Below are 24,906 nucleotides of genomic sequence, written 5' to 3'. Positions count from 1 at the left end.
ACCCTAACCCTAACCCTAACCCTAAAACCCTACGCGCTCGCTCCGAGTCCGACGGAATCCAGATCGCTTGTTGATCGCTGGTGGTGGGGTTCTCGGAGGCGAGAACAACAGCGTGACTGCTAGCGAAGTGTCTGTTACTAAACTCTGGAAGGAATAACGTACTCTACAAGCGAGCGGCATCTATAAGCGAGCTGCTTAGACGTCCATCTTATCTACCTTCCGCAGTATGCCAAACAAGCCACACTATAGTCCGCTTGTAGTCCCATCTTGCCCATGAACGCCATGCTATGCATAAGGAGCAATTGCCTTGCGAATCGCCGCTTCCGGAACTTGTTATGTTGTGCAGAATGCAGCTCTCGTCCCCGTAGGTAGCCTCCAGGAGTCGAGGTCTGTGATTGCGCTGTTGTCCCTTAACCATTCGTTGCGTATGTTGCTCGGTTCACAGCCCACGGTCGTTTTCACACCAAGGGGTTAGTGGTTGTATTAGCATAGAACTATGTAGCCCGAGCGCTACGCGCGTTTCACTGTTCGCTGAACGGAGAAACTCTTAGACATGTATATGCAGAACACCCGCCCTCATTCAGCACCATCAATCACCGGTCCCTGGAAGAATGCGGGCGAAGTTCTGCCCAGCGGGAGCAAAATCAACAATCCTGGGGCAGATGATGCGTGGGCACCGGATGTTCATTATGTAGCGGGGACGTACTATCTCTACTACGCTGTCTCGACCTTTGGCACGCAAACATCTGCTATCGGTGTAGCAACGTCGACTTCTATGGATGCCGGGACATGGACCGATCATGGCTCCACCAGCGTCGCCTCAACAACCGGGGATGACTACAATGCCATTGATCTTAACCTTATCCAAGTCTCGGGCAAGAAGTACCTCACGTTCGGCTCGTTTTGGGGCGATTTGTATCAGACCACCCTGTCATCGAACCTCGAGAGTTGGTCGCAGTCGACTCCGTACAGGATCGAACTCAACAGTACTAGCCCGCAGCCCAGTGAGGGCGCCTATGTGTATCACACTAGGTCGTACTACTACCTTTTCTTCAGCAGCGGATCCTGCTGTGGATACGACACGTCGAGGCCGGCGCCGGGAGACGAGTATAAGATTATGGTCTGTCGATCTAATACGGTGACGGGCAGCTATGTAAGTGAAGCCCACACCATGTGCCCTTTTTCTATTAATCAGAATCCGTCCTGTTTCAACTGACACACCTCGCAGGTTGATAGGAACGGACAAGCTTGCACGAACAGCGGCGGGACGCTGGTCCTTGGGTCCCATGGCGTGGTCTACGGCCCCGGCGGTCAGGGAGTCTATGACGATCCTGTCGAGGGCTCTGTGCTGTTTTATCACTAGTGAGTGCCCCGGTGGTTGTGTTCCCCAAGGCGCAAGAACGGAGCTTGCAGCCGGCCCCTGCCCACCTTGCGGGAGAGGCCGGCTCAGCCTTGGCTGCTTATCCACGCTTCGCAAAACACTTACTGAGCTCTTATCTCTTTCAGCGTCAATACCAACATTGGTTACGCAGATGGCGACAAAGTCCTTGGCGTCAACAAGATTGACTGGAGCACCGGATGGCCCGTGGTCTAAGAGTCACGATATCTTAGGAACTACGTGCAGCGACACGACCTTGAGACAAGTTGTGTAATATAAAATGTAATGCAAGAGCTAACTGCCCCCGAACACTATGGCACTGCTATGTGGTTCAAGCTTTTGGCTATATGCTAGAGACAAACAGGTGTCTCGATGCCCTCGCCGTTCCAAGCACAATCACAACCGTCTCGGTCCCTCCAGTACACTTGACGAAAGGCAGACTCCTCAGCAATGAGCGGCACGCAAGCGACAACGTGGTGGCTTGGAATAGGTCACTCCACGAACGTCTTTTCGGGAACCACTTTGACTGTTCCTGCTGCGTTCGGCGCATTGATCATCTCGGCACTCACTCTGCTTGTGAGAATGGCTGGCGAAGCCGCATGGAAGATGACCGCGTTTGTGTTCCATCACTTACGTTCCAGTCCTAATGCAGAAGATGGCTATGACCCGTCAAGTGTAAGTCTACCTTGAGTTACAGCGTTATCTCATTCGGGAGCGTGCTTTACCTGTGCAAGATTGGCCGGATATGGCGTGGCAAAGCCAACAGAGGCATGCTCAGAGTCCTTACTTTGGTCTGGCTAGCACTTTCGATCGCTCTCAGCTTCACAGTTGCTGGCATATTCGTGGGCCAGGGGGCTGTCCCGGCGCATAAACCGACTCAGATCATCGCGAGGCCCACTAATTGTGGCCCCGAATCCACAAGAGCCGCCGTGAATGGCAAGGATTTGTACGGAAGAGCAAGGAAAGCATGCCGACGACATGCTACAAGCTCGAGCGTACGCGAACCGGTGCTACAACGTCACCAGCACGACACCAGACTGTGGGAGCTTGCCAGTTCCGGCACTGTCTGCCCTTTCGCCAACCGCTGCGGACTAGTTCAAGACAATGCTGTCCAGCTTCAGACGGGCACGTTACATCCCGATGTGCATCTGGGTGTCAGCGCCGCATTAAGCAATTGTGTCGGCTTCCGAATTTCAACAACTTGCTCAATCATATAGTTTGACGACCTCACGCGCATGGTCCCAGATGTCTATATGCCTGTACTCTCTCGTGGGACTCGTGCTGACTCTTCTGTTCTGCTTTAGACCCACGCTGGTGAACTTTCTGTGTTCAAGGTGTAACTTGGTACCTTACATGGCGCAAGTGATTACACTTGGGTGTATGTAGAGCTACAGTCTCTCCAATAACACCCTGTACCTTGGTGTAAGTAAAGTCTCTTGTATACCCCAATGGCCGACATAGCCTGAAACCAAGCAAGTGACTTTCAGCGATGATACGATCAGCGCTGACCGGAAGCAGCTCTCGCATGTACTGTACCTCGACTATAATCACTAGTAAGTGGCGCCCAATCTCAGATCTTACCTTGTTTAATGCAGACACGCAAATACACGATGTCGGCATACTGGAAAGCTTACCTTAAAGCTCTTGTATCTCTTGTACAAACTTTCGGTGGGCTTTTGGGACTGCCTGCATTGTAGCCTCTCAGCATTCCACCTGGCCTTTGCGCGACTCGGCATGTCCCGCGGTGCGAAAGCGGAAGCGCTCAGCCATTTGCATTGCGTGGTCGCGGCGTCAGGGGCATCAGCATGTCGACCGCATTTCCACTACGGCATAGAACATACACATATTTCGCCTCTGCGTTAGGAACGTCCTGTCTGTGATCGAAGATGGCCCCGGGGTCAGTTCCTGTGCGTCCTAGGTGTACAGCGCGACTCATCTTGTGCCCTAGCATTAGCAAAATTGAATCGTATTATCTAGATCCTGGCTTATGGCATGCTCCATTTGAAGGATATCTGTGGCCACAGTAATATGGATTTGCTGTAAGGTAGATGATTGTACACGCATTAGGATCTGATGTAAAGCGATTGTCCTGCACAATCGTCACTACCATGCAGACGTATCACTGCCGCGATCTCAACGGTTGGCAAGCCCTGCAGACACTCAGCCTCTCAAGATACAGACAAGATCACCTACAACAGGCACAATGTCCGGCCGGGTCGAAGCACTCGGTGTAGACCCGAGCTACCAATCTCCGCCTGAGCGGCCCATCAAGCCAGTGGCCTGCTTCTATGTGCAGCCTCGCGTAGCTGGGAGCCCGCCGAGTGATAATTTTTGTCGCGCTGTCTATCTTATGCAACGGACACTAAAAGTCCTCAACAACGCAACTGCGATCAAAGCCAACAGCGAGCCGACCAAATTGCTTCGGACGATCTGAATTAGCCGTCAAGGCCTTAACATAGCCTTCGACGACAAGGGCGTGCGTGAGCTTGCCGAAGGTCAAGTTATGACTGCCGAGCGGACTGCGAGCGAAATCTGTATGTAGGGCCGACAGGCGTCGTTAGAGGGCCAGAATGGTTATTAGAGTACTGCTGCTGCGCGGCTTGCATAAGGTCGAGCTGCGAACATCTTCTCCACTTACAGTCTCATATCGCGAATCATGCCTCGCCTGCGACGTATGATTAGTATCACCGCACTGCCGATCCCAGTTCTTGGGGGGCGTTAGTACATTGTCTCCAAATTCTCAATGTTCCAACCACCGTATAGTCAGCAGGACACAGGAGCTGGATCAGCAAGAGAGGAACATAGGAGCTAGTTGTGCATGGCTTCTCCTTGATGAGCTAGCTAAATATGGACGTGCGGAGATATAGTGTGGTCTGGACCCTCGTTCGTATTTGAGGAGCTTAGTAGTCATCGATCATGGTTACAGACGTCTCGATGCAAGAAGCACATAGTAAAGTTTGTCCATCGCCAAAAGATTTGAAAGGGGCTAGGATGGCAGCTTCGTAAGCGATGCACCAAGAGACGTAAGCAACCTTCTAAGGGGCATGTTCGTTTGCAAATATTATAAGATAGTACATATGCACCGAGCGAAGTACTAATAGACCTTGTTATACTAATATATTATTTTCGAGGTAGTCGTCTGCGGTAGTCGTAATGCTAATCGATATCGACTCCGTTATCTCTATCCGATCTAGATACTTACTAATTGAGTTCGAGCCTATTTACTATCTCGCTTAGGCTATTATCTCCTACGTCGTAACCGGGTAGCTAAGGAGTCCGTCGTACTCTTTCGACTAACTTAGATACTTCGAATCTTATACGCAAACGCTGTTCTACTAGCCTTAGACGCTAGTACAACTAGAAATAATCTATAGAACTTAGTATATTGTTATAATTATTCTATACTTATATAGGATTAATATACCTAGTATATTAGTAGTCCTATAATTAATCTCGTACTACTATTAATAATACGTTATTATAACTATAAACGCTCGTCTAAAGTCTTATATACCGAAGTCTATCCTTACGACTTATAAGTAAACGATATATCGAGAACGGATCCGTAGCTAAAACGTGAATAATACGTACTTATAAATCGAGCCTAATTTATTTTAAGCGTTTGTTTATAGGATTACCTTGCTAGTTAGACGACTAGACGTAAAATCCCTAGAATCTATACTAGCCTATACTACTCCGTATAGTTAATAACGCCGGCTTAAGTAGGTAGTAGAGAGGCGCCTAAGCTTCTTAGCTACTATAGTCGCTATATAAATTAGATCGTTATATAATCTATATCTAATAAGTTATTAGAGATAGATTCTATTCAAATAATAGAGGTAGAAGTTAAATATATAGGAGGACTTAAGGGGAAGGACGTCGGTTTAGAGCGAGTACGCTTAAAATCTAGACGGACTTTTAGCGTAAAGCTATTTACGTAATAGATCCCCGAATTAGTCGGGTTTATTCCGTTCGATAGGTAGTCGAGTCTACCGAGGGCTTTTCGATAGATATATACCTAGATAAATACATCTCGTATTCTTTTCGAGGTATCGATTTTTAAAAGATACCTATTTAACTCTTAAGAAACGAGAGTTACTTTAGTAGCATATAATTAGATATTGTTGCTATAGTACTAACTACTATCTAATCGTACTTCTAACTTATAATCTATTAGTAGGGTTATCTTATCGTCGTACTTAGCTCTAATATAGAGTAGACTCGAACGATATCCTATATATACCGTTAGACGGGGTTCGTATAGAGTGCTCCGTTCTATAATAATTCTCGGATTCTCTTATAGTATATATACGTCTACTCGACTACTTACTAGTAAAGTGCTAACGAGCGACTACTATCTTACCTATACCTATATCCTTATAGGTATCTTAGGCTCGAGTATATAAGTTTAAAGTATTCCTAAAGACTAGCCTAGATATATTTAGCTACCTGCTTTAATACGTTAGTAGCTCGAGCTCGACGTATTAGGGACCGTAGTAATATTTATATATATAGCGAACGTAGAAGACGCTTAGGTACCTTCCTTTCCTTAATTAACTTAATATATTTGCTAAGATCGCTAATCGCGAAAGCTAGTCTATAAAACAGGACGGATATAGGAAGAAATCTAATTACGCTACTAGTTGTTTAATATTGGAGGCTACGTTAGGCGTAGATTTTTATCCCTCTAATAAGACCTTATACTAAATAGCTTATCCTAAGTATATAAGATACCTATTATCTTCCTCTAATAAACTAATTAACGAGCACGCTATATTTATCTTAGTACGCTATAGTACGATCGGTCTATAGAGTAATAATTATTATCTATATATCTCCTCGAAGGCTTCGTACTATATAGAGTATAGAGATATTAATATCTACTCTATAGTATTATCGACGTTATTAATCGCTAGTATAGTCTCGCTATACGAATTTGTTACGTGCGGCTTTATATAACTACGTCGCGGAGCAAAATATATCGCTCGGATAAGTTACCTATATTAGTTCCTTTAATAATAGTAATAATCGTATCGAATCGTAGTCTACTCTTTCCTATTAGCTTATACTAACTACTACTATTAGATACGTATCGAATATCTGCTAGTCTAGTATATAGACTAACTACGATCTAGATAACGTATAACCTAGAATTAAATAGATATCTCTTCCTAGAGCGATCTCTAGGTTATAATATCGATAGCTCTAGTCTAATATCGACTTTATAATCTTCGTCGCTTCTAGTATAGATATTCGTATTAGGGATATAAAGTATATAGACTACGCTACTTTATCGACCGAGGGCTCTAGGATAGAATTTAGTATATCTATAAGGACTATATAAGCTATACGTTATACTATATAAAACTAAGCGTCTTTATACTTCGTACTAATATAAAGCTCTATAAGTTAGCTTAGGGTATATATATTAATAAGACGATTCTATCTTCTATATCCCTAGAATCTAGAGGGATTATTTATCTACTCCGTAGCAAACGTCTATAAGGTCTTTCGTATATAGTCGTTAGGGCCCGTATAGAAGTCGAATTGCTTAATACGAGCTTAATTATAAAAACCTTTCTTATAAACTTTAAAGCTTGCGGTATAGAAACGACCTAGCTAATTACGCTATATATTATATAATATTCCTAGAAGCTTGCTTAAGACGCTTAAGTCCTTACGAGGGTTCTTTAGTAAAAACGAATATACCGTCTTAAAGATAGACTTACTACTCTCCTTAGTATCTCTATAAGGTTTATTAACGGCGTATTACTATATAAGCTTATAGTAGCGCTCTCTATAATTAATCTTTAAGGTAGTAATCTATTTTACTAACTATAAGAGCAATAGATAAAAGCAAGAGAAGACTTTATATATACAAAGCCTATAGCTTATTATAGCTACGCGCTAAATTGCTATATAGCTAGAGCGGCTAACCTATATAAAAGAAGATTAGTCGCTTATACTTATAGATACTTTGTTCGGTATCGTAAGAAAAGCTATCCTTATCTAACTAGCTTATATATAAGAATCTAGGTACCGGAGTCGAAGATATATAATTATAAATAGTTTCCTTACGATACTTAACTAGTATCTCTTTATAAGAAATATTTAGGCGATAATCTTATTTCGATAGGAGAGAATACTTTTAGTTAATACGTCTTAGTTATTAGTACGTTGCTATTAAGGGCTAATTATAGTAGCAAAGGAGACTTAGAATAGCTTATATTAGGTAGAACGGCTTATATATTAAGCTCTAACGTATCTAGAGCGAGATCCGTCGACTCTAGTTAAACGTCCTTAAATACCTAGAACTAAGGAGCTAGTAATACTATAATTAAGATACTACAATATACGATAGAACTAAAGGAGTATAGTAACTCTAGTAGGGACCGACTAGATTATAACTTTCTCTAGATATTAATCGATCTACCTATATTTCGAGTTAGTATTATAGTTAAGAGTATATCTTTTAATAATACTACTAGTAACAAAAAGTTAGCGAAATATCTAGCTTCTCGATAAGTCTATAATTCGCTAGGTATTCGTATATAGCTAGTTAGTAAAAGTAGCTTATTACCTAAAATAAGTAATACTTTAAAGTTATCTAATTATTCTTAGCCTTCTTCTAGAGGCGAGTCCTACCTATAAGTCGTTATAGATTAGGTAGTACTACCTAAAGTATTTATATTTTAATAATTTAGTTATATAAGTATACCTAATCTAACTTTCTCTCCTAATCTAGCTACTAATAATAGCCTAGTTTATTATTGTCTATAGTATTATTTTTCTTATATCTTTCGTTATATATATAGTTCTATAGATCGATTAAGATGCTTATAGTATATAGACTTATTCGATAGCTTATTTGTCTATAGTCTCGTATAATATAAGAGTTTAGTACGTCTCTAGTCTATTTGTTTATAATTATTATATATAAAGCTAAGCAAAGGAGATAATTAGTATAGGTTTCTAGATAAACTTTACTTTCTCTACGACTACCTACTAGGTAGATAGAGTATAGTAGCCCTACTTACTAAAGATAGATCTAGTAAGACTATCTTTTAGCTAGCTATAGAGATTAGTAATTAGGTTACTATAGTAGATTATCTAAGAAATATATTATATAGCTTATATATACTTAATAATACTAGCTAGACGTATCGAACGTATTTAACTAATATAATAGTTAGACGAACTATTAAACGTAGTTAGAAGTAGGTTAACTACTATAGATCGAGGTTAAATAGCTTATTTAAAGAGCTAGAACCTACTTTAAAAGTTAATAGTATAATTTATTCTAATATTAGGTATCTATAGTATAACTAATTAGATTCTATAAAGGTAATATAGTCTTTACTAAATTATAAAGACTTACTTCTTTTTACTTCGATTATTATAAGCTTTATAAGGTATACTACCGTTTTTGCTACTATCTAACTTCTTACTCCCTCGATCTAAGTAGTCGCTATTATATACCTATAGTATAAGAGAATTAGAGCTCGTTAGATAAGTAAGTTCTAAGCGATAGGTTAGGTAAGTAACTACTCTAAGATTTAACTATTTAGCGGGTTAGTAACTTAGGTTAAATATAAACTATCTATATAAGAAATATATATTCTATATATATAGAAGATTTATATATCTAATTCTCTATCTAACTAGCCGACTAGTTAATTAGTATATTAGTTAGGTACGTATCTAACTAAAGTCTAGTAACTCTAGTTAGTTATATATTCTTAAAGTATATACTTCTATAGACTTTCTCTTTAAGGCTAAAATAACTAGTCCTTATTCTCTTATTTCTATACTCTATATTATATATCCGTAATACTTAGCTAAATATAATAGTAGTCTAGAATATCCTCTAATAGAATATACTATCCGCTAGTAAAGATTTAACTCTAGTATCTATTACTTAGCGATATAGAGGTATAGAGATATACTAAAATTATAGAATTAGTTTTATAGTATTAGACTCTAATATTTCGAATATAGTATTCTTCTTTAATAGGCGCGTATAGAAGTATAGTATTTTTATCGAAATCTATTACTACTAGAAGAGAAAGTTTACTAAGTCTAAGATCTACTTCTTATAAAGGTAAGTAGTAGTAGATTCCTTATAACTACCTAGATAGTTTTACTAGTAAGAAATCCGTCTACTAATAAAACTTATATCTATACTATTATATAATTATCCTTAAAGGGGTTAAAAAGGTCTATAGAACTAAGAAGCTAACTAATTAGCTTCTTCTAGAAGTACTTTACTAGGTTATATCTACTAGAGATAATCTCTATATATAGAAGTATATTTAAATAGCTTTAAAACTAGTACTAAAGCAAAAGCCTAAGATTAAGAGTATAATAAATTATTATAACCTCGACCGTCGTTATCTAGTAGTAAAGCTTAGAAAAGATAAAGGGATCTACTCTATAAGTTATAGAGTATTTAATAGCTAAGAAGGGTCTCGAGATAGTAATATTATCTAATATCTATACTATATCCTATATTTAGCTTTATTATCGGCGTGTCGTACCTAATAATCCTACTCCTAAGTAAAATAGTAGCTAGATAGTATCTTATAAATCTTAATACTAATAATTTAGAATAGAATAGGCTTATTAACTTAAAGCTATAATAAAGGTATTCGCGTAGCTTAGTATTATAGCGCTAGACTACTATTACGCGGGGTTCGCTTTATAATTAAGTAGAAACGGGCATAGAACTATATAAACTTAATAGTGGGAAGCTCCTTTTAGGCGGTACGTAGAAGTATGCCTATATTACTATAATATATTACTCGCTCACCCTTATAGTAACTACTTTCGCTTACTACTAATAATTTCCTTTACTTTCTCACTTGTTAGAAAGTTCGAAGTGCTTCAATAATAGACGCGTACTTCCGAGCGATCTCCCAATGCCCAAGACGCTGAAGCAAATCTGCGAAGCGACAGATCACTTCGTTTGCCTCCATTGATGTAGGCTTGCCGTACTTGTAGCCGTGAGCTTCGAAGAGTAGCGTGCTGGGATTCACACCAAGCACCGTTGCTTCCGGAAAACTGAGCGAGGTCAAGGATGGATTGTCGCCATCGTTGCTGTAGCGGTACGCACAGTACCAGCAGATTGCAACCAAGAAAATAGCTCGAGGGATGTGGACCGCCGGCTCCGGGCCAACCGGCAGCACTTCAATTTTCTTTCGAATGAGCTGGACGTGGAATATGCTCCTTTTTGCTTCCACAGAAGCTGCCCAACTAGTGGCTCTTGCTTGGACTTGTGTCGAGATTTGCGTGCCATCTCGTCCTACCGCCTGCTCCAACAGATCGAAGTCGGTGAGCAGGGAAATGAAAGACAGATGCCACAGTATGCTGATTCCCAGTGGGTCTGGATCCTTTGTAGACCCTGAAGAGGGAATCTGTTGGTGCAGCCGGAGTAAATCTTCGACCAGCGACTGCTGCATTGGTAGGTCTAGGTTCCCCGCCAGTCTCGTCTCAATAATGGTCGCGGAGAGACACTCAAGCCGAGCGTATACTGTGAAGGAGCTCAAGCTTTTTGCGTTGACATGAGTAATATCTATCGTACTACTCCTTGCCGCCGTCATGTGTTGCGGAACAATCGCAGATCTGCCGCATTGCTTCAGGGCGATCAGCCACTCTTGAGGCCTGTTGGCTATGAAGACGTCATCGTCAGCGGCTGGGGGGAGCTGATTCCTCGACTGTCGGAGGAAGGGCTCGTGATGGAATATATCCGCTAGTTCGGCGTCATGGATGTGCAGACCCAGTACGATGCGGATAAGCTCTTCCGTCTTCGCCCATTCCCGCCACTTCGCATCTAAATCTATCACCGGTAAATCCATTTCAGTCTGGCACTTATGTCTGATCTGGAACATGTTCCGCCTTCTCGCCCAGGAGATGACGCAGCCGTGGAAGGCCTCGACAGTAGCTAGATGCTTTGGGTCTCCTGACAACAAGCCGAATGTCTGTCCTATCAGAGCGGCTTGGACCATAGGGATGACCTCTTCGGTATTGCGAGCCATCAATCGCTCCCAAGTCGCTAATATGGCTTTGTTCAGCCATTCGAAAATCCTGGCTCCCTGTATAGCGCCTTTACTGGATCCAGTGAACAAGCTGCCGATGGAGCAGATTGAGAGCAATAGCAACGCATTTGCCTTTGAGGGACGGAAAGTAGGAGCGTGTATGACCGGGAAAACAGGGTGAAAGCACGCGAAATAGGATCTGATGCTCAGATTGAGGAAGTCGGACGACGGTAGGTCTGGTTCCACCGCGATCCTTTGGAGCCTATTATGCAAGGTTTGGCGAAAATCCTCATCGACATCTGCTCTTGTCTGGTTCCGATTGGGTGTCATACACTCTGATATGAATTGACTGTCGGTCTGCTCATCCATGTGTGTGAACCAAATACGTTCCAGATTGGGAGTGGGTGCGTTTACAGTAGCAATGTTCTCTGACGGAATGTTCGACCAGCCGTATCCGAACTGCATCAGATCAGTAGCATAAGGAGAGCTCAAATTGTTCCAGTCTATGGCACAATCCATAAGCCAAAGAGGGAGCTCATCGGCTGGAGGGAAATCAAGGGTCAGTTCGACAGGCTGGTTGCCAGTGTTAAGATCTGAGCCACTCTGCATAGCTGGATCGGACCCGTCTCGTTCCGCTGACTGCTCAGTCCTTTCATCCAACATATTCGTCGCAGCAGGACTGGGCGAGCTGTTCTGTACCCTCGTCGGCCCTGGATCGAACACGTCATTCCCAGGATACATTGCATTGGCGTGCGAAGAAGATTGCGAGGCAAACACCGCCGAGGAATACGCATTAACTGGACGGGTGTGCTGATCATGTTTTGAGGCATCCGCGGTCATACTTTGGACACTCATCCTCGCCGGACAGAACATGCTGTCTTCGCTAGGAACGCGCCCGCTGTGGCCGTGACTTTTTGAATGTCGGAGAAGCGTGTCGCTGCAGCCCAGGTCAGGCAGGCTACTCGAATGGAGGACGGTGGTCTTACCTCCGGCTATACGCATTACCGCACACGCCGCAGCTGAAGGGCTTGTCACGCGTGTGAGAGCGGACATGCCGTTCAAGATGCTCGGTCCGCGTAAACGTGCGATGGCAGATCGAGCATGTGCGCCGATGTCCACGGTCGAATCGAGTGCTGGCGCCTGACTGTAAAGGCATCCTAGCGTAGGCCCTTTGAACTGACTGTGGTTTGAGAATTAGAGGGAGCACTTCGCGGGGAGAGGGCGGCAAAACCGCAGCAAAATGCGGGGTAGCGCAACGCTGAGAAGTCCCGAGACTCACGTATGTAGACGTTACGGCGAAGTGAGGTCTAAAAGATGACGATGAAGGGTCCTACCGCCGCGTTCGGCCATCGCATGGCGGAGCCGAACGCGATGGTAGTGATCTCAGTTGTACTGATTGTCTAGCTTTTCTGGCTACCTCACTCGCACCGAAGTACTCAGCAGCAGCTCAGGAGATGTCGCCTGTTGATGGAATATTGCCAGATGAAGCGCTCGAGCAGATGTAAGACGCATCATCTTCGGGGCACAAGCTGACGAGGAGCTACGAAGCGCAGTGAATAACAGCGAAGGGCTTACCCGCAAAACCAGAAGATAACTCATCTGAAATTAATCCGACTCTTGCCTACCCAGAACGTAGACCTGGGCCTGAAGTTGGCTCAATACTTGCCGTTCTTAGCTTCCGACTGCACGGTGGCTTCTGGAGGAAGAGCAAGGATAGCATGGCTGTCAGGATAGCATGGCTGTCAAGACAACAAGGCTAGTGGATGTACAGATGAGCTCGGCGAGAGACAGGATACCCCTGGCCTGTAGGCGCTCTGAAGCATCGCTGGCTGTCTAGCGTAGTGCGCAATGGCGGGGACAGTGACGCTGCCTGCGTGGCTTGAAAGGACGGATACGAATGTTGTTACGCAGAGAGGGTGTGAGTTACTGGCCCACTTGTACTAGGAGCCTTATTCCTGATACAAGGTGGTGTCGATGCCACCTGAGAGTCTTTTGTGTGTGCTTACGGAGCAAATCTCAAGATAAGGGTAAAGCTTTCAAATAAGGCGGCTCGAGGTAGAGGTCCTCTTTGATGAGAGGCATACCCCGAATCTAACGCATTCTTGAGAGGGAAGGGCAAGTAATGCAGCCGCAACAGGTCTGCATGTGTGTCTTGATGCTCTTGCAGGTCACCACGCGACTCTCCGTGTGGGAATGCGATCCTGCAGAGTAGCTATCGTTGACATAGAGGAGATAGCTCTGGATTACGCTCAGAGAGCTAAGGGGCTCAATAGAGCAGACGAGCGGAGCTATAGTAGATTAAATACAGTGTCACAGGCATGGTACGGGAGCACTGTGCCTGTGAGAGTGTCTCGGCTCATTCGTTCGCTCGCTCGCTCGCTCGGCTATCTTTTAGTTGAAGCGGAGAACGATACCGTGAGCCAATAAATACTATCGATAAGAGTCTTGGCACTGTATCGATGAGTTGGCGAGAGTCTTGGTGCTATCACGAGCGCTCACGAACAACCAAATAAGCAAACGCAATTGCCGGCTCGCTCGCTTTATTCTAACGATGTGCTCTTTCGCTCAACTACTAAGGTACGAACCGATCACGCTTGTTTGCGGACCCGGAAACCACCCTAGCTTTGACTGAATCTTGCCTCTCTGATACATGGCTGTGCGTCTATTGCAAGAAGGATTCCGGCACCTTCGGCCCCCAAACAGCAAGCGACTCGTCACCTGCCGATCCCCAAGTCACCGGCGTCTCTATAGTCACAAGATCGCCATCGGTGTAATGCTCAATCATGTTACCGCTAGTATCCCACCAGTAGTCCTGTGCAAGCAGTTAGCAGGTTCTTCCACATCATAGGTAACACCCTAATAAACGCGTACAAAGATTTGCGAGCCTAGGATATGGCGGCCTATACCCCAAACGTTATTGTGGCCTTGCCTCGCTAGCCATTGGTGGCCCAAGTGCTGCGTGTCGTAGTCGTGGACCTCGAACGAGCAGTGATGTACGTGGCTGGTTGGATTGGCAGACATAAAGAACGTGTGGTGGTCAACAGGTTCTGCACCTCGATCGATGTGCGCGAACACTGCGACGTCTTTTGTCAAACTTTGGGCTCCATCCTGTTGGTCTATCTTTGGCTTCGGCGAGGTCACGAAGAGGAAGTCTGTCGGCGCGAGATTAAAATTTCGTGTATACCACTTCAATTGCTCCTCAAAATTCTGCACGCACAGCCCATAATGGCCTAGCTTGTGGACAGCTGCTGGGCCAGGCGTAAAGCGGTTGAATTTGCGAACCCTAGGCTTGTCTGTCTCATCGTTGAGAATGATTTTAGGGGGGGGATCACCCTTGCGTCGCAGCGTTTGGCCATACATGAGGTTGATTGGGAAGCCTTCCGGGTCCTGTATAGTAACGATATAGCCCCTGCCTGGTGCGTCCACCATTTCCTCAATTCCTGATGCTCTGGGAAGCTGTGTAGCTTTCTCCAGATCAGCCATAGACTCTACCTCGAAGGTACCGCCTTGGAATCTTTTCTCTGGGCCCTTCTGGGCGAAATAGACGTATTGGTCCGATCCGTAACCGCAAAACCAGACTTTGGCGCCATCTTCACTTTGCTGCGCTACCTGCATCCCAAAGTCTTTGAGGAATTCTGTAATCTTCGCAATGTCCGGGTGCTGATACCGCATATGAGCCAGCTTTACAAGCCTGATCTGATTGCTCCGTTCAATACCGCTCCTCATCTGCCATGATAACAACGGCTCCGACTTTTCGCTGCGAGCTTCGACGTCGGGTACTGATTTGCCTCCGTTGGTATGGACATTGCCGTGTGGTGTCCTCAATTCGCCACTCGCGTCGATAGGCTCCGGACGGTGCAGCAGCGAGGGACCGACAATCGTTTGCATTTCGCTCATGGCTGGTCAGACCTTTTGTTTCGTTCTCCTTACAAACCGGAGGCTAATGCTGACTTCATTCGAACATGGTCTGCCCTCTTATACATTTCCGTGCCGGCGCTGACGAATGCCGTATGTGCCCACGTACGAGACTCCACGTTTGACCCTTAGCTGAGAAATGTGGCCCCAGCCGTTAGACACGCTTCGAAGTCTGGGTCGTGCATCTGTCCCTCCTACCCCACTGGACTGTTGGTGGCAGTCAATATGACCCCGCCGGGGCCCCCACAGTGCAAAGCAGGGATCGTGTACGGGGTTGCGCCCATATATACCGAAAGCTTTAGCGTTTGCGCAACTCATTGTGCACAGAATGCAAGCCGCCATCATCTTGGGCCTGTGCCTTTTGACGCCACGTGTCATAAGTTCGCTGGCCAATTCGACCATCACCATCGAAAGTGGTAACTTGGAAGGCCAGCCTGCCAATGACCTAGGTATCAAGGCTTTTCTCGGAATTCCGTATGCAGCTCCTCCTGTCGGGAAGTTGCGATGGTCAGCTCCGCAACCCGTCTCGGCCTTATCCGGCGTTCGCAACGCTACCACTTTTGGAGCAAGCTGTTACAGTGCAGCCCCCACCTATCCACAACACGGCCCTGTGAGTGAGGACTGCCTTTTTGCGAATGTGTGGACCGGCGCGCTGTTCGCCATCGAGGCCCGGCCAGTTATGGTCTGGTTCCATGGTGGTGGTTTCCAATTTGGAAGCTCGAGCGTGCCGCTTTACAATGGGAGTAAACTTGCAGAACACGGTGTCATCGTTGTTAGCTTCAATTATCGGCTCGGCGTGTTCGGTTTCTTGGGCTTGGAAGAACTAGACCAACAAGGAACGCCCTCAGGCAACTACGGTCTTCAGGATCAACTTGCTGCTCTGCTTTGGGTCAAAAAGAATATTCGAGCGTTTGGCGGTGATCCTGAAAACGTGACTGTCTTCGGACAGTCAGCAGGAGCGCACTCTATCGGTATCCTCATCGCCTCTCCCCTTGCTACGGGCCTCTTCCACAAGGCGATCTTGGAGAGCGGCGCATACTGGGACAGCGAGCATGGGTCCTTGAGGACCTTTTCGGAGGCACGAGCTCAAGGCGCGGCTTTTGCGAAGCAGCTCGGTGCACCTTCTTTAACGCAACTTCGCACACTTACTGCAGAAAGTGTCAACCACGCCGGATCTTGGAATGCAAGCACGGATCCAGGCTTGACTGCGTTCGCTCCGAGTATAGACGGCTACGTCGTTCCGACCTTCCCTGCTCAGACTTTCGACGTCGGCAAGTCGCAAAAGGTCCCCTTGCTCGCGGGCTTCAATGCCGCGGAGGGAGTCGCCTTCCTTCCCCGAATTGTCCCTCACGTACCGACTGCTCGTTATGCCCAATCGGCAAAAACTCTGTTCGGAGTTACGACCCCCTTCTTCCTATCTTTGTATCCGGGAGACACGCAGGCGCAAGCCAACCTGTCTGCTCTAGATCTGCTCGGCGATTTGGTTATTCGCGAGCAGACGTTCGAGACCATTGACAGACAAGCCAACATAAATCGCCAGGATGTTTACGCCTACTATTACACCTACACTAGTGCATACTCCCCGATCGCGGTCCACACGGCAGAGATCAACTACGTCTTCGGCAATCTCATACCGAGTCCTTCATTAGGTCCAACCGGCACTCCGACGGCGGCCGACGTCGATCTTTCCATGACAATGTTAGCGTACTGGACAAATTTCGCCAAGACTGGCAGTCCCAATAGCGCCAGCCTGCCCTTCTGGCCCAAATATTCGTTGCCGTCGGATGCTTTCCTAGAACTCGGCAACAACGTCACAGTTATTCCCAACCCTTTCCGCGCCCGTTTCCAATTTCTGAGTAGTCTGCGCAAGAACGGAGTACTGCCGTCGAGCTGGAGACATGATTTCACCGACAACTGATGTATGAAGTTCTCGGAGATAGCCTAAGGCTGGCAGAAGAGTTGCATTTGAGACTGACGGAGGTGGAGGCTCTTCTTATCGTCACATCCATGACCTTCAACAGGAGCATGTAATGTAGCTTAGAAAATTCCGATACTCCACGCTAAGCACAGAATTATGATTCACGCTCGTGCTTCCACATTCACATTACAGATCTTAGTGCTGATACTCAACTAGCTTGTGCTTGCACTCGCAGCACCTTTTCTTTCGGCAGATCAAGCAGCCACGTATGAGTTTACAAACCATTGCTGTCTCTGCACTACACAAGGGAACAGGTGGCGAAAATGACAATGCTCATCAACAATTAAGTCATGCTATAACTGTGTAGCTTCAAAATTCACATCACCCTTACTACTGCTCAAATTTACAATCCTCTCCTTTCGCCTAAACACACAGGTCTTTGCTTACGCTCCTCTTGCGTCCAGCCCTCAATGATGGCGTTTGGTACGCAAATCTTCCACAGGTGCATCAACTCGATAGTTCATGACGGGGCTCAAATCGTCGAAGAAGAAGCATAGGATGCACGCAACCACGCCGAAAGGCGCGGCGATGATGTACACAACTCGCAGCCCGTCCGCAAAGGCTTGCTTTACTGCTGCGCCACTGGCTGCCAGAATGGCTGGTGAAACACCTGAGACAGCAGCAGTTGCTGTGGCGTTATGAGAGGTAAGAGCACTAATCAATGCGGGCACCGACGCCTGCGGTAGACCAGCTCCAACCGCGGCTTTGGCAATGTAGTTCGGGATATACTTGTCGAGACGCGTCGTTAAGGCGGCGGAAAAGATGGCAGTGAAGGTCGTCGCGCCGACGGCTCTTGCTGAAGTCGTGATAGCCGTAGCGGTCGCAATGAAGTGGTGAGGAGTCGATAGCTGTACGCCGGAAATAACAAGCACGAGGGGCGCTCCGAAGCCGAGGCCGGCCAGGCCAGCGAATACGACGGCGTTGGTAGAGTCGTTCGGCTCAACGGTGGAGAGGCCGACTATTCCACCAGTGAAGATAAGGAAGCCGAAGAGCATCGGTAGGCGGATTGACCGGAGTTTCGTACTTACGGTGCCGTAAACCATCGTACTCAGGCCGCAAGCGATCCAGAAAGGCTGGGCACGAGCCGCTAGGAGGAAGGGATCTTCAGTGAAAAGGTTGCTAATGCTGCTAGTCGTTAGCGAGGCGTCTCTACATTAATGTCGGAAATGGGATGCTGACACGACAGGATAGAAGATGATGTATGAAAACAACAAGATGGCTTCAATGAAGATAAGCGCCACGCAAATAGCAAAAGTTTTGGCATATTCGTTGGTCCGGAACAGTTCGTGATGGATTATGCCGGTCTTCGTACCCTTCCATTCGTATAGGGCGAAAGATATCAGCACGAGTATGCCGAGGATCAGCGTGGCAAGAACACGGACATTAGTCCACGCGTAGAGGCCTCCTCCCAGGTTTAAACCGACCAAGAGAAGTGTCAAGCCAGTAGTGAGAAGACCCATGCCAGTAAGATCCAGATGGCCGATCTTCTGCCAAACAGACAAGTGGTCGAGGCGCGTGTGTCTCTTGGGTGGTCGGTAGCCCACGAAGATCCCGACTGCGGTCGCGCCCCACAATGCCATCTGGACCCACTAAGAGTGAAGTTAGCAAAGCCGAATACCACGAACCGTGTGGCTTTATAAGCCTACGTAGAACTTCCGCCAGCCCTTCGGGTCAGACCTTGTGAATCCTCCGATCACCAGTGGAGCAATACATGCGCCTAGACTCGCCGCGATGTTCATAGAGCCTTGCACCACTACCACGTGTCAGATTCCAGAACTACCGACGGAATCAGACACGTACTTGGTCTCCAACGCCTCGGCAGAATCTCGCTAGGCACGGTGTACGCAAGGGGGACGGCCGCAAATCCAACTCCGATAAGAGTTTGAGCTGAGATCAGTCTGCCGATTGATTTCGCGCCCGGTGCAATTGCCGCTCCGACGAAGGATACAAGACAAGTCGCAACCAGGATCGATTTCCTAGCTTGAAAGGCATCCGAAGCCGAAGAGATTATGGGTGCCAACACGGCTTGAACAAGCGAGAGCGCATTCGGGACCCAGGTATCACTCGCCGTTGCATCCAGGTCTTTGCCGATGTAGGATAGCTATGTTGTGTTAATCAGCGAGTGTTCTGTGTTATTCTTTCTGACGCATGCAACTCGTACCACCACGGGAGGACCTTGTAAGGCGAATACTTGGACCAGATTTAGCAAAAACATGGCTGTAACGGCCGCGTACGTTCTGAAATGGAGTTCTGGCTCTCCTTCGGGATCATCATAGACCAGGTTATCATCCTGACCTCTGGAACGCTCGAGATGGTCAACTTCTAGCGACGATGACCCGGCGGGCTTCTCCTTCTCGCGCTCAGTGTCCATAATGACGTTCTTGCTATGCTTCACGTAGTTCAATCAGACAGGTTCAGGCGAATGTGAGGAGTGGGCTCCGTACGAGAATGGGCAGGTAGGTTGGACTACTACCAACTATCTGTCAGCTGGAGGCATCGTCGAAGTATAGCCACCTCAGGAGCGGGAAATGCCCACCATCCCCACCATCCCCACCATCCCCACCATCCCCACCATCCCCACCATCCCCACAAACCCGCCGCCACAATGTCCCGCCGGATCACGCCGTTTCACAACATCGCATGACCGCCATCGACGAGGTTCGATAGGTCTCGCTCGTTGATGGGTCTCGCTCGTCGATGGGTCTCGACTAGCGATGTGAATCACGCCGACAATGTCGGAAGAAATTAGCGAAAGTAGCTGGGAATGTAAGCAACGCCCGTAAGCATCTATGAGACCGTGTCTAAAGCTTATTCCTAGCACTGATCTTTTTAAAAGACCTTCACAAGATCTTTAGATTACCAATCTTCATATTTAATTAAATTGACGAGCGTGCCGATACCCTGGATCTCTACCCTCAAGTCGTCACCGTCCTCTAGAACGACGCGAGGCGTTCGGAACAAGCCAATGCCTGCCGGCGTGCCCGTGAGAAAAATGGTTCCGGCTTCAAGCGTGGTGCCTTGCGAAAGGTATGAGATTTGTTGTTTTATGGAGAAGATCATGTCTCTGTGTCGCATGCTTAGCAAGAACACTCCATCGTTCCGGTCGTGAGACGTACTTTGTGTTCCCGTCCTGAACAACTTGCCCATTGTAGATCGCCTTGATTGAGAGCTTTTGGGGATCGGAGATAGCTGTAGTCGTGACTAATACAGGGCCTACAGCTTGTTAGTGCTAATCCAGAGACTGACCGGATAAAAGCCAGACTTATCTATAGGACAGCTGCCGTCAAGCCCTTTCGAGTATGACCATTGAGGACTGGCCAACTGCAGAGTCCGTGCCGAGACGTCGTTGCTACACGTATATCCCAGCACATAGTCTAATGCCTCATCCTCGGAAATGTTGCGGCCGGTCTTCTTGATAACGAAGCAGAGCTCGGCCTCATAGTCACTGGAACCATCTTGCGCGCATTTGGGAATTGATGTCACCGCTGGGTAAGGATCAGCAAGCGCAGTTCGCGGCTTTGTGAAAAGTATTGGCCTATCAGGCAGAGCCAGGTTTGCTTCCTGCTGCCTATTAGTGGCATACACAAGAAAACCTGCATTGTCATTGACTCGCTCACCTTGGCATGATCTTTGTAATTAAGTCCAAGACATCGAATGTAACTGCATTGTTCCTGCGAAACGGGCGAGAGCAAGGTTTTGGCCGTCAACACGTGCTTTGTAACGTGTCCATCAAATAGTGATCCGTCGATGCGATATGCTTTCACTGGGACGCCCTCCAGAGTATCGAGACCGACATCGCGTGTCGTATTGACAAGCTGGCCGAGATATATTTTCAAATCTTCCTCGGCCACGAAGCGGATAATATGTGTTGGAGCAGCCATCTGAAGGCTATGTCAAGACAATGCGAGCCTCAACCGAGTGGAAGCAGGGTGCTTTTTCACTGAGAGCATGCAGCCCATTACATCTTTCGAGGTTGTTGAACACGCACATTCTGCCCCACGGACGTGGCACCGTCGTGCAAGAGTTCACGAATGCGAAAGTCCTCATAACCCCACCTCCACCAGGTCCACTTTCGTGCAAATCTCGTGCGTCCCACGTAGACCCCACCGGGCACAGAACATCTCAGCGTGTTCGACCGCCCGCGATCGCTATGCGTGCTGACGTTCTTGCAATGATGCGGCCACACTCCCGATCTGTCTTCTTAAACGCTTCACTCCACCCAGTCGACACCCGTTGTTACAGTCTGGCGTTTGTTCATATACGACAATGAGCTGCGACACCGAGTTGCCCTGTGAGACCACCGGCGTGATAATATGCGGTGGTGGCCCGACAGGTGCCCTACTCTCTGCATTGCTACATCAGTTCAGCGTCCCAAATGTCATTCTTGAACGCGAGGCCGACATCACCACTGACCCTCGTGGCATTGCGCTGGACGAGGATGGGATCCGGTTGATCCAGGCGATCGGCATGTACGATCGCGTCTTCACTCAGATTGGAGCGTGTGAGTTTTCTCCATCCCTGCCTTCGGCATACGCCTGGCTGATCAGGTCTGATCGTAGGCTATAATTTCCACTTCGTTAGTGGAACAGGGCACGATTTGTCGAGAACACCAATGCTCACGACGGATCTCCTCACTAGCGAGGGCGGCACTGGCCATGTCGGTTTTGTTTTCCACAAACAACCAGAGCTGGAAAGGGCGATCCGGGACGTGATTGCCCAATCTCCCTTTTCAGAGTTGAGGTCAGAAGCGACGCTCACATCAATTACCGAAGACGCCAACACAGTGAGAGTTGAATACATTGATCGCTCGGGTTCCACAGTCAGACTGCGGGCGCCGTTCTTGGTCGGTGCAGATGGCAAGACTGGGTATGTGAGAAAAAAATACCTTGAACCAAAGGGGATTTCAATGGACCGATGTGAAGGGTTGGTCATCCAAAAGCATAATACTAAGGATAGATCGTGTTGCTGACGTCAAAGTAGAACGAACTATGACGAGACGTGGGTCGCGCTAAACTGGCAAATAAACCTCCCTACTCCTGATACCCATCCCGACTTTGCTCTCTGGAAGCTGGGGTACACTCCCGAACAGGTGTACGATCTTTTCTTCCCCATTGATTTCCGATTTCTCTGCAACCCCTTGCGGCCTTCAGTATGCGGTCGATTCGGTCCGCCCGCAGACCGACTTTGGCGGTTCGAATTCGTAGTTCAGGCCGGCGAAGATCCAGTCGAAATGGCGACATTTGCGAAGACTAGTAAGATCATATATCCTTACATCACACATCCGGGCCGCCGGTATGGACTTCCTCTTCAAGTGAGTTATCCGGAAGACTGCATCATAACACTACGGTCGCGACCCTTCAGCTTCCTCGCCCGCAGCTGTAACATGTGGGCAATGGGCCGAGTCGTTATAGCTGGGGATGCGGCGCATGTGTTCCCGCCTTTTGGCGGCCAGGGTATCGCGTCTGGGTTTCGAGATGCATCTGCGCTGGCTTGGCGGCTTGCACACTTATACCGTGAGCCTGACTCGGATCACGAAGAGCTCCTCCGTGCCTGGTACATGGAACGGAAGCAGCAATTTGAGCACTCGCTCGCATCCACCATCAGAAACGGCGAGTTCGTCACTAATGGCGACCCATGGAAGGCCTTCCTTAGGGACTGGATATTTTGGGCTATCAAACTGAACCCTAGCTGGCGAAGATACTTCGAGAAAGGGTCAAGAGCCGAGGGCATGATTAGGTACAAGTACCAAGATGGTATGCCCTTCGTGCCGAACCTTGGGGGTGGGCTGAATCTCCCTCAAGTCTATGCTCGTAATCTCGTTACCAACGAAATCGTCTTCTCAGATGATCTTATCTACGCGGAATCCAAGGAAGGGCTTTTCCAAATCCTGCTCTTAGTAGATCAATCGGATAAAGCTCAATGTGCGCTGAAGGAAATCCACGGACTCTCCCAGTCAACAGCCGGCAGACTGCGGGAAGACGAAGCCACCGTCTTAATCCATGACCTAAAAGCCGAATCCCCAGATGCCCTATCATCTTCGGCAAACATCGCCCGAATTGCTTCAGGGGACGAATTCGCCGCAGATGAGCGCTTGTGCCGCAACCGACCTGCCCCAAGACACTATGATCCGTTTAAGATCCAGCGTGAGGTAGGCGTCCGAGCAACCTATGTTGTTCTAAGACCAGACAGATTCGTATACGCGGCTTGTGCCACAGCACAGGAGCTTTGGAATGCTTTGGATAGCTTGCCGGCGGCTTTGCACCTCAAAACAGACAGGCAATGCCATAGTGAGAGTCTATGGCAGCCTGGAGGTCACCGTGCTTACCAGAGAGTGCGGTAGACATATTAGCCGTAGCGTACGGGCATGGATAGTGTGTATAGCAGTACTGCTCGTTCTCGGCAAGACCTGACTGATAATGGTATGCTGCGATTGTTGGACCCAACGGGCAGATTTTCGCAGACAGTGGAGTCGTCGCACGCGTATCCTGGGATGTGTCATTGCTGGAAGTAGAGGAGCTCGACCTGTCCCAATGTCAGCACTGACCCCGTCTCGCCTTACTGGAGCACAAACAGACGACACCGCCATCGATTTGGGAGGATTCGTCTTAATGGAGGCTGCTCGTGACGCCACATCCTTGCATCACATAGTTGCCGACTCCGCCGCTCGACATCTCAATTAATCAGTAGAGGCAAAAGCGAAAGTTGGGCCAGTGGGCCGGCTCTTGGCTCCGGTGGATGTCACAACGACAGGTGATGGCGAGTGCGAATTGCTGCGAGAGAGAGAGAGGTGCTCACGGTATTGCTGTAAGGGATAGAGCTGCTATTGTACGTTACGTTGGCGCAATAGCGAGTGTTGGAAAGACGATCAACAGAGCGAGTAGCATCGTAGCACCACCGAGGACGTGCAGCATACAGCAGCGCGTGCGATTGTGATGGGAGCAAATTGACGGCCGTTTCGCAACTCGTCCCTACATCATAGGGTAGTATGTAAGTATGATAGCGGGACCTCGAGAAAGCTATCTTAAGATCCCTTCGCATGGCCAAACGAGCTATCCGCTGCTCTTGCATCTGCTCACTACCCAGATCAGCTATGTCCTGCGAATTTCTCGATCAAATTTACAGGCGTTGATGGGAAAGTAAGTGTGGTTGTTACGACACATGCCCGACGTCTAAGGGAATTGACTTTGGCTTGCGCCGCAAGCACGAAGCTTGCCGTGATATTAGCTGGACTTAGGACAACAACGTCGCTCTTGCTCGTTATTGATAGAACTATAAGAAGGACTAGCTACTAGCGAAGCTCTTATATAAGCTTTTAGACTTTAAAATATCTATAATAGATTATAATAAAATATTACTAGATCTTAGCGAGCTTTTATAAAGATAAGGTTTAAAGCCTTAAAGATAGTACTTTAATTAAAGATAGAGAATAAGGTATACCTTCTAATAAAAACCCTAAAAACTAAGAGAAGAATAAAGAAACTAGATTATATAAAGGTTAGACTATTTCTAATTACTAAACAACGAAGCAAACTTAACTACTAACTTAAAATATCTAAGAATACTAAAGTATATTTAATATTCTACGTTTCTGTTATACACCT

General features: G+C 47.1%; 8 protein-coding genes across 8 annotated transcripts; 3 read left to right on the top strand and 5 right to left on the bottom strand.

The window, feature by feature from the left end:
- Window positions 1-553: 553 nt before the first annotated feature.
- LTS14_002762 (uncharacterized protein) lies at window positions 554-1,363 on the top strand (the record flags this gene model as incomplete). The annotated part of the gene is made up of 2 exons (XM_064835468.1): window positions 554-1,153; window positions 1,229-1,363. 2 exons carry the CDS (start codon window positions 554-556, stop codon window positions 1,361-1,363), a joined length of 735 nt encoding a protein of 244 aa, XP_064697403.1.
- An 8,879-nt stretch (window positions 1,364-10,242) lies between these two features.
- LTS14_002761 (uncharacterized protein) lies at window positions 10,243-12,285 on the bottom strand (the record flags this gene model as incomplete). The annotated part of the gene is made up of 1 exon (XM_064835467.1): window positions 10,243-12,285. The coding sequence occupies one exon, from the start codon at window positions 12,283-12,285 to the stop codon at window positions 10,243-10,245; it is 2,043 nt and encodes a 680-aa protein (XP_064697402.1).
- A 1,789-nt stretch (window positions 12,286-14,074) lies between these two features.
- Window positions 14,075-15,309, bottom strand: LTS14_002760 (uncharacterized protein; the record flags this gene model as incomplete). Its single annotated transcript, XM_064835466.1, has 2 exons — window positions 14,075-14,224; window positions 14,284-15,309. 2 exons carry the CDS (start codon window positions 15,307-15,309, stop codon window positions 14,075-14,077), a joined length of 1,176 nt encoding a protein of 391 aa, XP_064697401.1.
- A 243-nt stretch (window positions 15,310-15,552) lies between these two features.
- LTS14_002759 (uncharacterized protein) lies at window positions 15,553-17,245 on the top strand (the record flags this gene model as incomplete). Its single annotated transcript, XM_064835465.1, has 2 exons — window positions 15,553-15,593; window positions 15,655-17,245. The coding sequence occupies 2 exons, from the start codon at window positions 15,553-15,555 to the stop codon at window positions 17,243-17,245; spliced, it is 1,632 nt and encodes a 543-aa protein (XP_064697400.1).
- A 467-nt stretch (window positions 17,246-17,712) lies between these two features.
- LTS14_002758 (uncharacterized protein) lies at window positions 17,713-18,885 on the bottom strand (the record flags this gene model as incomplete). The annotated part of the gene is made up of 2 exons (XM_064835464.1): window positions 17,713-18,430; window positions 18,485-18,885. 2 exons carry the CDS (start codon window positions 18,883-18,885, stop codon window positions 17,713-17,715), a joined length of 1,119 nt encoding a protein of 372 aa, XP_064697399.1.
- A 173-nt stretch (window positions 18,886-19,058) lies between these two features.
- On the bottom strand, window positions 19,059-19,676 carry LTS14_002757 (uncharacterized protein; the record flags this gene model as incomplete). The annotated part of the gene is made up of 2 exons (XM_064835463.1): window positions 19,059-19,406; window positions 19,467-19,676. The coding sequence occupies 2 exons, from the start codon at window positions 19,674-19,676 to the stop codon at window positions 19,059-19,061; spliced, it is 558 nt and encodes a 185-aa protein (XP_064697398.1).
- An 842-nt stretch (window positions 19,677-20,518) lies between these two features.
- Window positions 20,519-21,186, bottom strand: LTS14_002756 (uncharacterized protein; the record flags this gene model as incomplete). The annotated part of the gene is made up of 2 exons (XM_064835462.1): window positions 20,519-20,866; window positions 20,923-21,186. The coding sequence occupies 2 exons, from the start codon at window positions 21,184-21,186 to the stop codon at window positions 20,519-20,521; spliced, it is 612 nt and encodes a 203-aa protein (XP_064697397.1).
- Window positions 21,187-21,571: 385 nt separating this feature from the next.
- On the top strand, window positions 21,572-23,645 carry LTS14_002755 (uncharacterized protein; the record flags this gene model as incomplete). Its single annotated transcript, XM_064835461.1, has 3 exons — window positions 21,572-21,806; window positions 21,865-22,171; window positions 22,286-23,645. The coding sequence occupies 3 exons, from the start codon at window positions 21,572-21,574 to the stop codon at window positions 23,643-23,645; spliced, it is 1,902 nt and encodes a 633-aa protein (XP_064697396.1).
- Between the last annotated feature and the right edge of the window lie 1,261 nt (window positions 23,646-24,906).

Source organism: Recurvomyces mirabilis (genome assembly GCF_035927965.1).
Source record: "Recurvomyces mirabilis strain CCFEE 5264 chromosome Unknown scaffold_5, whole genome shotgun sequence".
Taxonomy (NCBI): domain Eukaryota; kingdom Fungi; phylum Ascomycota; class Dothideomycetes; order Mycosphaerellales; family Teratosphaeriaceae; genus Recurvomyces; species Recurvomyces mirabilis.
This window is presented reverse-complemented; position numbering and strand designations above follow the sequence as displayed.